The sequence below is a fragment of the Mustela erminea genome, chromosome 20 (genome assembly GCF_009829155.1).
Source record: "Mustela erminea isolate mMusErm1 chromosome 20, mMusErm1.Pri, whole genome shotgun sequence".
NCBI classification, from domain to species: Eukaryota; Metazoa; Chordata; class Mammalia; order Carnivora; family Mustelidae; genus Mustela; species Mustela erminea.
The window spans coordinates 20,049,944-20,064,332 of record NC_045633.1 but is presented as its reverse complement, the minus strand read 5'-3'; the positions used below and the strand labels follow the sequence as shown (position 1 = coordinate 20,064,332).

The window sequence follows — 14,389 nt, the reverse complement described above, 5'->3', positions numbered from 1 at the left end:
TCGACTGCACTCTAAATTTATTCATCTGCTTCCACGCCTGGCTCCCACACCTGGCTCCAGCCCCACATCACCTTCCCTGGCCCTGCTCCCCGAGGGGACGAAGCTGGGCTGCTTTTCTGGTTGTTTCTTCTGCTGCCTCCTTGTCAGGGCATGGCCCGGGCACCCGGGATTTAAGGGAGGAAGGTCTGACGAACGGTATCCATTTTCATCTTCCAGTGGCAGGCATGGACACATTTGTCTCAGCGACTACAGCTGGTGCCAGTGAGGACTGCCACAGCTCTCCACCTGCTGGGGGGTGTTCCGCCAGGACGTAGAGGAAGCCCCCCAGGGCGGCCACAGCCATGGCTGTGTTGTGGGAGGAACAGCCATCTGGGGAGAGAGAGCCCTCCCTGTGAATCCTGTGTTGAATACTGGCCACAGTTCTGTCATGAGTGGTTTTTGGATACTTCCCCAGCCAGCCAGGTCCTGGGCCACCACCCATCCACCAGCTGCCATGAGTGCTGGCCACTATTAGCTCCCATCTCCAGAGAAATGACCCCGGCCAGTTGGAGCCTCCTCATCAAGAAGGTTATGCCTCCTCCCAGTGACTTACTAATACAGGACACAAAAGACCAGCCTTCCATTTGGGGGGGGGGGCGGGGGTGACTCAGGTGCAATTTCCACTCCAGAGCCTCCTCCCCTGGGATCTGACCTGAGGCCACACCCTTGTCCTGCTCCTTCCCACCTCCCCTTGCTCTGAGGGCCTGCATGAGACCTTCTAGGATAGCATCCTGTTGCCCATTTTTGCAGATAGGGAAACCAAAGTTCGGTAGCAGGGCTGAGCTCCCCAACCCTGGAGTCCCCAGGGCTCATTTCTTGACCTTGATAGCCTCTCTCATTCCTGCCTTAATCTTGTCTGGTCCCAGGTGACCCTGAGCACCTGCCTGACACCTGCCAGAGCAAGAACCCCTTAGAGGTTTCTTTGTTCTCTAACCCCCAAGTGGGCCACCCACCTCTGTTTCTGAGCAGGTGGAGAGGGAGCCAGGACTTTCCTCGCCCCTCAAGGTCTTGGAGATGGGAAGAACCTCAGCTAGGGCCTTTGGAGGGAGGGAGAATGCAGGTTCCAAGGAGCCTATTTATGCACGCCAGTAGCTCATACTGTGATACGCCAAATACCATGGGGAGTGCTCTGCTTGGTGATCTGATACTAACCCCCAGCAGCTCTATGAAGGAGGCACTGGTAGGTCCTGATTTTATAAAGAAATGGAGACCCAGAAGGGTCGAGTGATCCCCACAGTGAGGAAGAAGCAGAAGCAGATTCCAGCTCTGACAGCGTGATTTCAAATCCTGTGCCCTAAATCTCCACGCTGGCTGCCCCCAGCTCCACGGGTGTGCAGGGGGTGTGCTCCAGAAGGAAAGGAAGCACTGCTCCCTCCTGGGCAGTTCCCTCCACTGCCATCAATCTGTAGGGACCCCGGAAGGACCTCGGCCCTTTCTGCACCTCCCTCTCCAGTCCCAGCTCAGTCCTACGGTCCAGCTGTGTGCCTCTGGGCAGCAGCCAGCTCTCCAGTGTGTGCACAGCAGAACCCCTACCACCTGGCCATGGGTAACCACAGCCCCCTGTGTCAGGGGCCTCTTGTGCTCTCCTGAGAACTTCTCTCCCTCCCCCAGCCCAGCCTTTGGATTTGTGCTTCCACTACCTTCCCTTGCCTACCTGCAGGCAGATGATGAGGCTACAGTGGGGCTCATGGGGAGACATTTAGTTACTGGAATCATCCACCAACCTATGCTGGGTATCTGCTCTGGGGGCTGGCTATCACATCTCTTTTCCTGCTTGTGTTTTGCGGATATTTATTTTTTAATAATAATAAAAAAAGGAAAAAATCAAAAAATTAAAAAAAGGAATCAGTTCTTCTCTTCCTTCTTCCTCCCTGCCTCCCATATTAAATCTTGCCTTTCTTCCCTTCCCAATATAACTGTATCTGATTCTCAGTTTCTCTACACTGGTGGACTGGCCACGCAATTTATCATCTCAACCAGGGATACTTCGGGGAGGAAAGGGGGTACTATTCATAATGGCTCCGGGACAAGAGGTGTAAGCTGAGGACATCTGGACATGTGGCCACGGGGATTGCATTGCTCACTTGCCTGTTGGCTCAAAGATTCCCTCCTGCCCTTTTTTTGGCTCCAAACCACAGTGCACTGACCCTTCCAAACTACATTTCCCAGGATGCCTTGCCCATCAGCTTCTGTCTAGGTTTGAGCAATAGCAGACACAAGCTGAAAGAGGGGAGAAGACGGGGTACTCCTCCCCATCTTTGCCTCCTCCATGGCCAGCCCCTGCAGGCTCTCCTAACCCTGCCTGGCTCCACAGTCCCTCCAGCTCTGTTTCCGGTGAGGGTCGTGGCTTCCTGCAGTGGTTAGTCTCTGGGTTTTCTCGCTTTTCTGGGCTCATCTCTTGCAACACCTTTGAGAAGAGTTCCCTGCATTAAATTCCCCCTGCCTCAAGTTCCCGGTGCTGGTTCCGTTTTCCTGACTTGACCTAGACAGTGAGGGGGTGCTCTCTGTTGTCATTTTCAGTAACACGCTGAAACTTCTTTTATGTTCCCTTCCTGGAGACAAGATCTCTGGACTCCCGCTTCCTACCCTGCCCTGAGGGAATAAGGCACATTTCCACTGAGGTCAATCTGTGTGCAGCCTTTCTGGGGTGTATCTTGGTTTCATGCCCAGAAGGCCCCTGGGTATTTTCATTACCTGTAAATTGTTTTTCTCGCCTCTTCACTCTCCTCAAAACATGTTGTTGGCGTTGAATGGCTTTCGATAATTCTTCATCTTCAGCAGCTGGGAGAAGAGTTGAAAGGTGACCTTCTCAAGATGGATTTTCACACCTTACTCACCAAACCTCCTCCCCCGCCTCACAATACCTCAAGAAACTTGGGACTTGCCTCTGGAGGTTCTTCCAGAAGGTTCCTGGAGCACTGTCTGCAGAGCCTTACATACTGCCTAAATTTGCCCTCTGCTGATGTTTCTCCCATTGTGGTCCCCCAACCACACATATCAGGGCAGCTGATGCGGAGGAACTTCTTAAATATGCACTTTCCACAGGCCCACGTTCTGTCTGCTCAGTCGGAAGGTCTGGGGGCCTCAGAATCTTCATTTTTATCACCTGTTCTATTCTAAAATTAGACTATCTTATTTCAAATGCTTTGCCTCCTTGAGGCATTCCAGGCTTTAGCCTGTACTGGGAACCTCCTCTGTGCCACACACAGGACAAATGGTTTCCCATGTATTATGTCTACTCCTCATAGCTCAAGAAGGAAATTATTATACCCATTTATCTACAGATGAGGAAGTCAAGGCTCAGTGAGGTAAAAGGGACCAGCTGCCCAGTGTAACACAGCTGGAAAGGGGCTGTGTCCTCTCTGCCTCCTCTTCTAGGTCACTTGCTGCAGACATCTCCCTGAATATTCTCGCCAAGAAACTTCTTCCGCATTCTTTTCTTTCTCAGCCTGTTTCCTCTTCACAGCCCTTATCAGAACTCACAATTAATTCACTTATTGGTTAATTTACATGGCTTCTGCCTCTTTTCTTCAGGGTCAAAGTATACCCTGGAGCCTAGAAAGGGTCTGGCTCAAAGCAGGTGCTTAGGAAATAGTCACCGAAGCAATGCATTTGTTCCTGCAGGTGCAGGGGGCCAACACCTTCCAACGAGACTGTCTCCCATCCTGCAAAGTTTTGGCTTCCAAAGATCCAAGCCCATTTCCACGTGTGTGTGTGTGTTCCCCTGTGTGTTTGCATGTATATATGTGTTGCAAATCTCTCTCTGAGCCACTAGGACTGCTCTATCACCTTTCTTCACTTGGCCTAGAAACCCAGCCCCCCACCAGCCTCCTGCTTTCAGCCAGGGTGGACGTGCACCTCACCGGGCCTCCCGAAGCATCCTTCCTGTGGCTTCTGCCAGTTGAGAATGGCCTCCAGCCACTGGAGCTTGTAGAAGTCCAAGAAGCCACTGATTCCACAGAACATGACTGGAAGCAAAGACAGAGGATGCTCTACAGGCCTGCCTCCAAGCCCACCAGCTTCCAGCGTCCAAGGCTGCACAGTGCCACGAACCTCCTCCTGCCAGCAGGTAGGGGCTCAGGGCAGTGACTGGAATAAGGCGACTCCCAGACTAGATCCTGCCTCCACTGAGGGCCCTGATGGGAGTCACTCAAGAGTTAGTGTCAGTCGAGGGATCCAGACCCCCATGCCAAGGAGCAACCACTATGAGATGCCTTTCCTGCCTCATCTCTGAGCTGGTCAGTCAGTCCAGAGTTCCATCACTGTGTCAGCCTTGGGGGGCAGGAAGCAGTCACGTTGTGGCAGGTAAAATACAGGACACCCAGTTAAAGTCGAGTGTCCAATAATCACAAATGCAAATTTTAAAGCACAAGAGTATCCCAGGGAATGTTCAGGATATACTTGTACTAAAAATATATTCAGTTTATCTGGAGTTCAAAGTTACTTGGGGCATCTATATTTCTTTTGCTAAATCTGGCAACCCGTGAGTGCGTGTGTGTGTGCATGCGTACGTGCCCCCTGGACCAGGCACACCCCTCCGCTCTGTCAGTAGAGAGGAGTGCCAGGGCTCACTGTTCTCCATGAAGATGTCCCGGGTCGGGTAGGCATATCCAATGGCCTCAGCTCTCCGGTTCAGCTCCATCATGTTGGCACAAAAGAGATTCATGTAGTGTTGGCTCTGGCGGAACAGCCCCTCTGTGCATCCCTTCTGAGGGGAAGAAACAGCCAGAAGGATAGATGACACACCCACACTCCGCTACAGGGGAAGGCTTATAGTTCTGAGATGGTCTGGAAGGAGGCTGCCTTTGAGGCAGGTCTTTCCTCTTTTTCCAGAATTTCTTCCCCGTCTATACCCCTGGACTGCTGGAGGCTCCATCTCCGGGTGGGGTGGCGGCGGGGTGGGGGGGCGCGGATCAGAAAGAGCTGGGTTTGGGTCTCAGCCACAGGGGAAGGGCGATGTGTCTGGGACTGCACCAGAGGCGCTCGCTTGGATGGGCGGTACCATAGTCGGGAAGTACCCGACACAGCCTGAAACTGGAGCGATATAACCATTCGCTGCCGCCCCATTCCGATTTCGGGCTAACCCAGCTGGCTAGCTTCAGTGCTGCTCAAAGTGTGGGCCACGGACTGGTCTCAGGGACGGGACAGGAGACGAGAGGTGGATTTGCCAATTTCTGTAACACTGTATCAGAGTAGCCTTCTACCTGTCCAATCTAATAAGCAAAATAGTTTTCCTCGTAATTTGATTGTTATTGTATTTACAGAAATACTGGATGGGGACAGCTTGCCAATAAATAACAACAATTTTTTTAAAAAACCTGCCTAACTAAAACATTAAGTACCTTCTCAGCTAAGAATTTCTTTCTTTCTTTTTTAAAGATTTATTTATTTATTTGACAGACAGAGATCACAAGTAGGGAGAAAGGCAGGCAGAGAGAGGAGGAAGCAAGCTCCCTGCTGAGCAGACAGCCCAACACGGGACTCGATCCCATGATATCACGATCTGAGCCGAAGGCAGAGGCTTTGACCCACTGAGGCACCCAGGCACCCCTCAGTTAAGAATTTCTGCACAAGAAATAACCTCTTTCAATGGAGATAATGAGCCTTACCTTTCCATATGGGGAAATATATATGCTTAAAAATTATTATCCTAATTTAGGGTTCCTGGGTGGCTCAGTTGGTTAAGCGTCTGCTTTCGGCTCAGGTCATGATCCCAGGGTCCTGGTATGGGTCCTGCATTGGGCTCCCTACTCAGTGGGGAGGGCCTGCTTCTCTCTCTACCCCTCTCCATACTTGTGATGTCTCTCTCTCTCTCTCAGATAAATAAATAAAATGTTTAAAAAATAAAATTATAAAAATAATTTTATAAAACTAAAATTATTGTCTTTATTTAGTGAAGTTTGAGCTCCTGGGCTTGGAAGAGCATTGGGGGCTGCAGAGGTCAGGGTGGGGCTGGTTTGTCTTGGTTTGTTTTTCTGAAAGCTGCTATGGACCAAATATTCGAAATCCTTTTCCATTTGTTATTGTTTACGGAGTTCTTTCTGCTGCTTCTCTTTTACTCTCTCTCTTCGTTTTCCCGGTGCCTACAATCCAGTTTTGCATGCAGTGCGATCTGTCCAACTAGAATCCCAAATCCTGCCCCCGCACCCCCACCCCTAGTCTGGTTCAATGTTATAGCAGACAGATGGCAGACTACTCTTACTTCTCCCTCCTGATGTCCAAAGCACAAGCCCCAAACCCCGCTTATTTTCCTGGTGTGTAGCATGCAAAACTGCACCGCCACAAGCCCCTTCTAATCTTTGGCTCTCCTCTGTGCGTGTGGCTGGCCCATGTGGGGCACTTACCATTCTGGCCGAGAGGAAGAACAGCAGCTGGTGGGAAAGGCAGTAGCCCGAGCAGCCGGGCTTGGTCATGAGGGTCCTGCACAAGTCTGAGAGCCTGCAGGGCTGGCTGCTGTCTGTCCTGCAGAAGAAGTGGTTCAGGCGCCCTGAAGGAAGCCTGAGGACATGAAGTCTGTTCCGGTCCCCAGCCCCCCACTTGTTATTAGAATCCTAGTATGTTCTAGGGACCCAGCTGTGCTACCCCAGCAAGGGGAGGCGACCCTGGAGTTATCCTGGATTGGGCAAGCTCCAAGGGGCTGCGACTTGCTCCGTGGGACCCCCAAGTACAGTCCTTGGGGGACCACCCACTACCCTACCCAGCAATTCTATGAACCTAGGGCTGATTCAGGGCTGGTACCAAGCCCCCTGCACAGCAGGATGAAATTGTAAGCGTCACTAGGCTCTACTCCTGCTTGCAGAGACCTACAGCCCAGTGAGGGGGCCAGAGCCCTAGATTAATGTAAATTCTATCTATGGCTACCGGTGGTGCTAGGAGAGTCAGCCTACTGTGGGAGGTCAGGGAAGGTTCTGGAAGAAGGATGCTGGAGTAGCTCTGAGGCGTAAGCAGGGTTACTTAGGCAGAGGGGTGGGGTGGGGCAGGTGGGAGGAGGACCACAGATAACAGCGGGGCACAGGCAAAGGTTTAGAAGTGGGACAAAATAGGTCCTTTTGAGGGCCTGACAAGAGCCCCAGGGGCTGGACTAGAGGGGTCCGGGGACCTGTAAGGGCAGCAGGATCTGGGGCTTTGTTCTGAGAACAACAGGAAGCTTCATACTGGGGGCGGAATGTTCAGATGTGGTTTTTGAAAGGATCCCTCTTGTGTGAGAGACCAGTGGGGTGGGGGAGGTGGGGCGTTCAGGGCGTGGAGTGGATGTTTGGACCCAGCTGGAAGTCTCCAGTGGAGAGCGGGGCTGCGGGGGAGGCAGCTTAGGTGCAACGGGGGTCAGAGAGGTTGGTGTCAGGGTGGCTGGGAGGTGGGGAGGCTGTGCCTGGTTCTGCACAGATCCTTGGACGTTGGAGACAGGAGGACTAGCAGAGAGCAAGTGATCTGGGTTTTTGGAAAGTGAGGGCAGGTGTAGGGGGCCCACCCTGTTCCCAGCAGCTGCACCAGACAGGAGTCACTGCGTTCCTCGGAGAAGGAGTCCTGTGGCTCAAACGTGGGGTAGACCATGGAGGCATCTGTGCTGGTCCAGGCATGCGGAAGCTTCCAAAACCCAGGCTGGATGGTCGGCTGGAACTCTGGCAGAAAGGCGGGGCGAAGAGAAAGCACCCAGGGGCAGTGCACCACGCCTTGCCTAATTGCACCCAGGCTCCTACAGCCCAAGCCCAGGAACTGGGTGTCCCTGCCCAGGTAGCCCTGACCGCACACAAGCCTGCCCAAGGCTCTGAGCCTTGCCTGCTGCTTGCACATCATGTTTGAAACATTCAGGAAGCTCCTCCTCTAAAAAAAAAAAAAAAAATTTTTTTTTTTTTTTAATCAATAGGAATTGGGGTGCCTGGGTGGCTCAGTCAATTAAGCTTCTGCTTTCAGCTCAGGTCATGATCTCAGGTCTGGGGATCGAGCCCCAAGTCAGGCTCCCTGCTCAGCAGGGAGTATGCTTCTCCCTCTGCCTCCCCACAGCTTGTGCTCTCTCTCAAATAAATAAACAGATAAAATCTTTTTTTTTAAAGATTTTATCCATTTATTTGACAGAGGTCACAAGTAGGCAGAGAGGCAGGCAGAGAGACAGAGGGGGAAGCAGGCTCCCTGCCGAGCGGAGAGCCCGATATGGGGCTCCATCCTAGGACACCGAGATCATGACCTGAGCTGAAGGCTGAGGCTTTAAGCCACTGGGCCACCCAGGAGCCCTAATAAATAAAGTCTTAAAAAAGAAAGAAAGAAGGAAAGAAAGAAAGAAAGAAAGATAGATAGATGCTGAGGGACTTCTTTAGGATAACACAGGTTGCGATGGTCTTAAGGGCCAGGATGGGGCACACGGAGATCAGAGGTAGGGAGGGCGGGGATGCGGTGGTCTGCAGCTGGGCTGCTGTGTGAGAAGGAAGGGTGTACCGGCTAACCATCTCCTTGTTCATTCCCACACACCTGCCTGGGAGCTGGGAGTCTAGGCGGCCGAACAAGCGTGAGGGGCTGGTTTTATACATCATCCTCCTTTACCATCCCAGGAATGATTCACACCAGGCTTACAGCGTGGATCAGAGAGATACTAGCAGAATGCTAATATTTGGTGTGCAAAGGGCTGAATTATTTTTGAGACATCTTACTCTCTGGGACAGACCAGACCCTCCCCTCTTGTCTAGGATGCAGGCTCCCAAGCCTTGGGTAAGCTGAACAAGGGGAGGCATGTTCCCTACTCCCAGCCACTCTGCCCCACCATTCAACCCCTCCCCGTCTCATCACTCCCTGTATAGGTGGGAGAGGTCATCACAAGCTGGCCAGGGATGGCCAAACATTCCCCAAGTTCAGCCTGTGTGCTAGGCCCACAGGAATCAGTTGGTTACAGATTGTCCCAGATTCTCCGTTACACCAGGAGGAGTGCCCCCAGATGCTGTGTTCCTGAAGTAATGGGACTTTAGCCCCTGCTTTTACCTCTTAGGTACTTGGGATCACTCAGCTTGAGGTAGGAGACGGATCTGTGAAGGAGAGGTTCTAGCTTTTCCACCAGCTTCCCCACACGCAGGCTCAGCTGCTGCATCTGGGGGTCCTGGGCCCACTTTTCCTGAACACCTTTTAGCTGCACTGGAAAGGAAAAGACTTTATTCATTCCATCATTTGACAAGCAATTTGAATAGAAAAGATTATCCAAACTTATAATGCTTATTGAACCTCCTTTTCTCCTCCAGTTCCTGAAAGAATTGGCTGAGCTTATTGGAAATGAGGCCTGTGGGGCTCAGCTGGGTGATGGGGGTGGGGCCGTTGTGCCGGAAGTTGGCAGCTAAGAATTTGGTTTCGGGAGGTGGGCCTGAGTTTAGATCCTGACTCTAATTCTTTCTTGTTGGATGACCAGAGAAAGATATTTAATTTCTTTCCATTTTACTTTCTTCATTTATGAAATGGGGGAAATGATGGTCCTTACTTCTTAGAGTGGGGAGTTGTAAGGATTAAATGAACTAATGCATAGAGAGGACTTAGCATTGTCCACGGTGCAAAGTAGGCGCTTAATAAAGTTTAGTTGTAAGTATTAATTAGGGAGATCTAAGGTTTGCTGTACAAGAATGAGGAAGGGATTCAGATGCTGGGTGGAAAGCCGCGGTGTACAGTTGAGCAGGTTGTATACTGCACAAGGGCAGCATATATTCCTATCATGGGTTTGTATTTGTATTAAGACAATTTTCCAGCAGATGGCAGGCAAGCGACTTGAGGAAAGAGACACCTTTTTCTAATTTTCACGTTAGAATTCACATTTCAAATTTTACATTTTGACTAGCAGTGGTTCTGCAGGGGTGGGAGAAAATGGTCATGGTGGGGAGAGAAAAGGTGGTCGAGAGAGGAGATGTGAGGGAAAGCCTCAGCACAGGGCTGAGAGGATGAGAGGTGGCCTGAGTCCAGATAAGAACTTTGTTGGGGGGAGGGCGCCTGGGTGGCTCAGTGGGTTAAGCCGCTGCCTTCGGCTCAGGTCATGATCTCAGGGTCCTGGGATCGAGTCCCGCATCGGGCTCTCTGCTCAGCAGGGAGCCTGCTTCCTTCTCTCTCTGCCTGCCTCTCAGTGTACTTGTAATTTCTCTCTGTCAAATAAATAAATAAAATCTTTAAAAAAAAAAAAAAAGAACTTTGTTGGGGGGGGAGGATGTGGTTTAAGAGTGTGTTAGGCAAGTCCTGTGGGGGGTGATGGGCTCTATAACACTCTTCCTCCAGTTTTGGCTCTCTCCCTGCACTTGAACCTAGGCTGTCTGCTTCTGAAGCCTCTTTCCAGACTGCTTGACTCTGTTGCAGCTGGAGGGTACTGTCCTGGCAACCAGAAGGGGTAGCCAAGTTAGCAATGAGGTGCACCCAACCTGGCTTCATGGTGGTATTTCTCCCTGCCTGGGTGGCTGCTGCTGCCACCTTTTGGATCACTGTCCTGGCTGGCAGAGGCAGCTGGAAGGAACCTTTTCTCTCTTAGAGAGGGTCAGTGTCCACTTGCCTGGCCCCAAGCAGAAAGGATTCGGGAGAACAATGGGTATCTTGTTGTAACTGGACCCCCCCAACTGTGAACCCCTTCTCTCTGTCCTGGGAGGCTGAGAATGAAAATAGGACCTTCACAAGGAGTGCTGTGGCAACCCGCCAGTTTCCATACCCTTTCAAGGCCTTCCTGCATCATATGGGGCTGACCCTCGAAACCAATAAGAAATTGGGGAAATGATCCTGTGTGACCTCCAAGGCTTGGTTGTAAAAGACAAGGCTCCTGCCTTGCTTCTCTGAGGTCACTTACTCTGGGAAAGCTGGCTGCCATGTTGTCAGGGCACACAAGTAGCCATATGGTGAGGTCACGTGGTGAGGCTCCTGCCAGCACTAACTTGGCAGGCCTGGGAGTGAATGGGGTGGCTCCTCCAGCCCCAGTCAAGCCTTCGGATGATCACAGCCTGGCTGACATTTTGACTCCAATCTCATGTGAGACCCTGAGCCAGAACCCTAGCCCAACTCTTCCTAGATTCCTGACAAACAGTCATGGTGAGATGGTAACTGTGTCGCCGTTTTATGCACCTGTTTGGGGATACTTTGTTACACATCTATAGGTTATGGCAAAGGGATCGAGGAGAGCTGTGGAGAGGAGAGGAGAGGAGGGGGTGGCCCTGGTCTGAGGCTGTTGTGTGGTGTTGGGTTGCGCCACCATTTTCCTCCTTCCCAGGCACCTCAACTCAGTGATGATTCAGACAGTGGGCGCGGAGTCAGACAGAGCAGGGTTCTAAGCCCACTGCCTACCCTTGCTTGCTATGTGACCCTGGACATTCTCTAAAGTCTGTCCCTGATCGGTGAAAGGGGATAATCATAATGAACTTACTTCAAGGATTGTGGGGAGAAGTCAGCAAAATACCCCATATGAGCCCTAACCTTGTGCCAGCACTTAGTGGGTACTTAGCAAACTTTATGTTTTATTATCTCATGGACCCCAGAAAGCACACGGCCAAGGGAACCACCTGCCCTTCCTTCTCTCTCCATAAAGAAATAACAGGCCCATGGGACGGCTGCTGACAAAACCTATTGTCTTGTTCCAGGAACAACAATAGCTGCTTAGATGGAGCCCAGTGCTGTGCCTGACATCTAGGGTGGTCAGAAAAGTCAATGCAATGTCCACTCTCCCCTCCAGGGCTGTTGGAGTTCGATTTGAGTATGATCAGCTGTGAAGCCGATCATACTGGAGAGGTTACTGGACCTCTCTGTGCCTCAGGGTCCCCACCTTCAGGGAGAGCAAAACAGAACACTTCCCTCTCTGGGCTGCTTGGAGATTACTAGCATCCAAAGGTACATTTGCCAGGCCACTTGCTGTGGCTTTGTGGGGCCCTTTCTTTATTAAAAAAATAGATCAAAGAGAACGTCTTAAGACTGTATAAGTGTAAATACAGATCTGTTGACATTATATATTAGAGCATTCTCTTTGACTTGAAAGTTCATTTTTATTCCTTCTGACTTTAACAGAAATCAAAACAGGGTGCCTGGGTGGGTTAGTCAGTCAAGTGTCTGCCTTCGGCTCAGGTCATGATCCCAGGGTCCTGGACTGAGTTCTGCATCAGGCTCCCTGCTCAGTGGGGAGTGATTCTCCCTCTCCCTCTGCCCCTCTCCCCTGCTCATGTTCTCTCTCATGCGCATGCTCTCTCTCAAATAAATGAAATTTTTAAAAAGAGAGAGAAATCAAAACATTTTCACGGGCCTCTGAAAGTATCTTGTGCCTCATGGGGAAGCCAGCCCATTTCTAGAGGCATTATAGGACAGGGCTGGGATTAAATGGAGACCCTGGTCCTAACCTGAGAGGATCTTGGATCTTGGGGGTCTCCAGGATGGCACTTGGGGCTCAGGAGTGTGGGGAGGACACTGGGAGGCCAGGCATGGGAGTAGACCTGGCCCCTCCTCTTGCTGGGACCTGGAGTCCAGGTGGGTGGAGGTGGCAAGGTGCGCTGGTCACCCCCAGAGGGGGTGATGGGGAAGGGGGTCCCGGCCAGAGCCCCAGGCTGATACTAAGTCAGCTCTGACAGTTAAGTCAAGGTGGCCTTTGGAGAGGGGCTCCTGTAACTAGAAGTGTGAGTGGGGTGGTTCCTTGTTTGCCTTGGCCTATTGTCAGCTCCTTCTAGAGGATCTTATATCCCTGAAAGCTGAACAAACACTTGGCTCTTATCTTGGAGCCTTCAGGTGGCTTTGGGTAGAAGTGGAGGGGAGTGCACTGCAGCCCGATCTTAAGGGTTTCTGGTTTTTCCATAGCCACGCTCCCCTTAAGGCCCCTTGAGAGGGCATACACCCTCTGCCCATCTTGTTCGTGACATATCAGGACCATCCCTCTCAAATGAATCATTTCCTCCCAGGAAAAGAATAATTTCCAAATCTTTTCCCATGTAGTGTCTGAATCCTTTTTGCTCCTAAAATAATTGAGTACAGCAGGGCCCCAAGAGGGCTCCAAAAGGAGCAAGCCTCCTAGCAGAGCAGGGAGGTGACTGGCTGAGAACTGTTTTTCTGGTGGCCCGTCCAGGGGAACAAGAGTGCACCCACCTTCCAGCACCCGGAACCCCACCACGCCGTCCAGGTTGATTTCAGGCAGCCTCTTCTTCAGGAAGGAGGTGGCTCTCTCCAGAGCTGAGAGGATAAGTCCCATGATGGTGGCCTTGCCCGCTGGAGTGTCCGGTGGTGCCAGCGAGGAGGGCTGCAGAGGGGGTGGTGATACCAGCAGCAAGAGCAGGAGCAGAAGCCGTGAGCTGGACATGGCTGGCTCTCTGCTTGAGGCTGGAGGAGTGTTACAGTTCCAGGCAGCCCGCTCCCAAGTACACTCCTCCTGTCCCTTCCTCCTTGCTCCTCCCCTGCAGAGCTGGAGACAATGGGCAGGCAGGGCGGACCCAGCAGCCTGGGGTAGCCTGGGCAGAGGGCCATGGGAAGGGCCGCTGGAGGGGTCTGCTTACCGCAGGCAGGGGGTGGGGTGGGTGGGGTGGGCGGCAGTCAGGCCAATTCTGGACTGGAGCCAGCTGGCTGCAAGCTTCCAGCCTTTCCTTCTCATTCTTGATTCTCCAGGCCCATGGGCTAAGTCTTGGACCTACCAATTGCAGTTATACGCCAGATCTAAAAACATGGAAACGTAAAGGTTTTTCCTTTTTTGTTGTTTGAAATAAGTTTGGAACAAGCTTGTTTGAAACAGGATATTAACTGTAAAGACGGGACACGTGGGCACTTAAAAATCATCCAGTGGCCACATTTTATTTTATTTTTTTTTAAAGATTTTATTTATTTATTTGACATAGAGAGCGAGATCACAAGTAGGCAGGGGCAGGCAGAGAGAGAGGGGGAAGCAGGCTCCCTGCCGAGCAGAGAGCCCGATGCGGGGCTTGATCCTAGGACCCCGAGATCACGACCCCAGCTGAAGGCAGAGGCTTTAACCCACTGAGCCACCCAGGCGCCCCAAGTGGCCACATTTTGAAAAGTAAAGAAAAGCAAGTGAAATTAATTTTTTTTTAAAGTAGGCTCCACACCCAGCAAGGAGCCCAACTCACAACCCTGAGGTCAAGGCCTGAGCTGAAATCGTGAGTCAGATGCCTTATCGAGGGAGGCACCCCAGGTGGAATGAATTTTAATGATCTTTCTTACTTGAACCAATGGATCCAAAACATTTCAACATGGAATCAATATAAAATGATTAACTTTGTAACTTTTTAAATATCAGTTTTCTCCAATGAGGTCTTTGAAATGTGGCATTTCATACTTGAGGTGCATTTCAACATAGGCTGGGCTCATTTCAAGAGCCCAATAATCACATGTGGCTGCTGTATCGTACACTGAAGACTTAGAGAGAGCCCTT

The 14,389-nt window shown here is 51.4% G+C and overlaps 1 protein-coding gene across 2 annotated transcripts; it reads right to left on the bottom strand.

Annotated features, from left to right (window-relative positions):
• C20H16orf89 (chromosome 20 C16orf89 homolog) lies at nucleotides 1-13,402 on the bottom strand. 2 transcript variants are annotated; one of them, XM_032328359.1, is made up of 8 exons: nucleotides 13,096-13,401; nucleotides 9,007-9,156; nucleotides 7,508-7,658; nucleotides 6,384-6,501; nucleotides 4,612-4,747; nucleotides 3,903-4,007; nucleotides 2,734-2,820; nucleotides 1-369 (listed from the first exon to the last, which is right to left on the bottom strand). In XM_032328359.1, exons 1-8 carry the CDS (start codon nucleotides 13,304-13,306, stop codon nucleotides 206-208), a joined length of 1,122 nt encoding a protein of 373 aa, XP_032184250.1. In that variant the 5' UTR covers nucleotides 13,307-13,401; the 3' UTR covers nucleotides 1-205. The 2 variants fall into 2 exon arrangements, with proteins under 2 accessions (XP_032184250.1, XP_032184251.1); XM_032328360.1 differs by lacking the exon at nucleotides 3,903-4,007 and having other exon boundaries at nucleotides 13,096-13,402.
• Nucleotides 13,403-14,389: the final 987 nt, after the last annotated feature.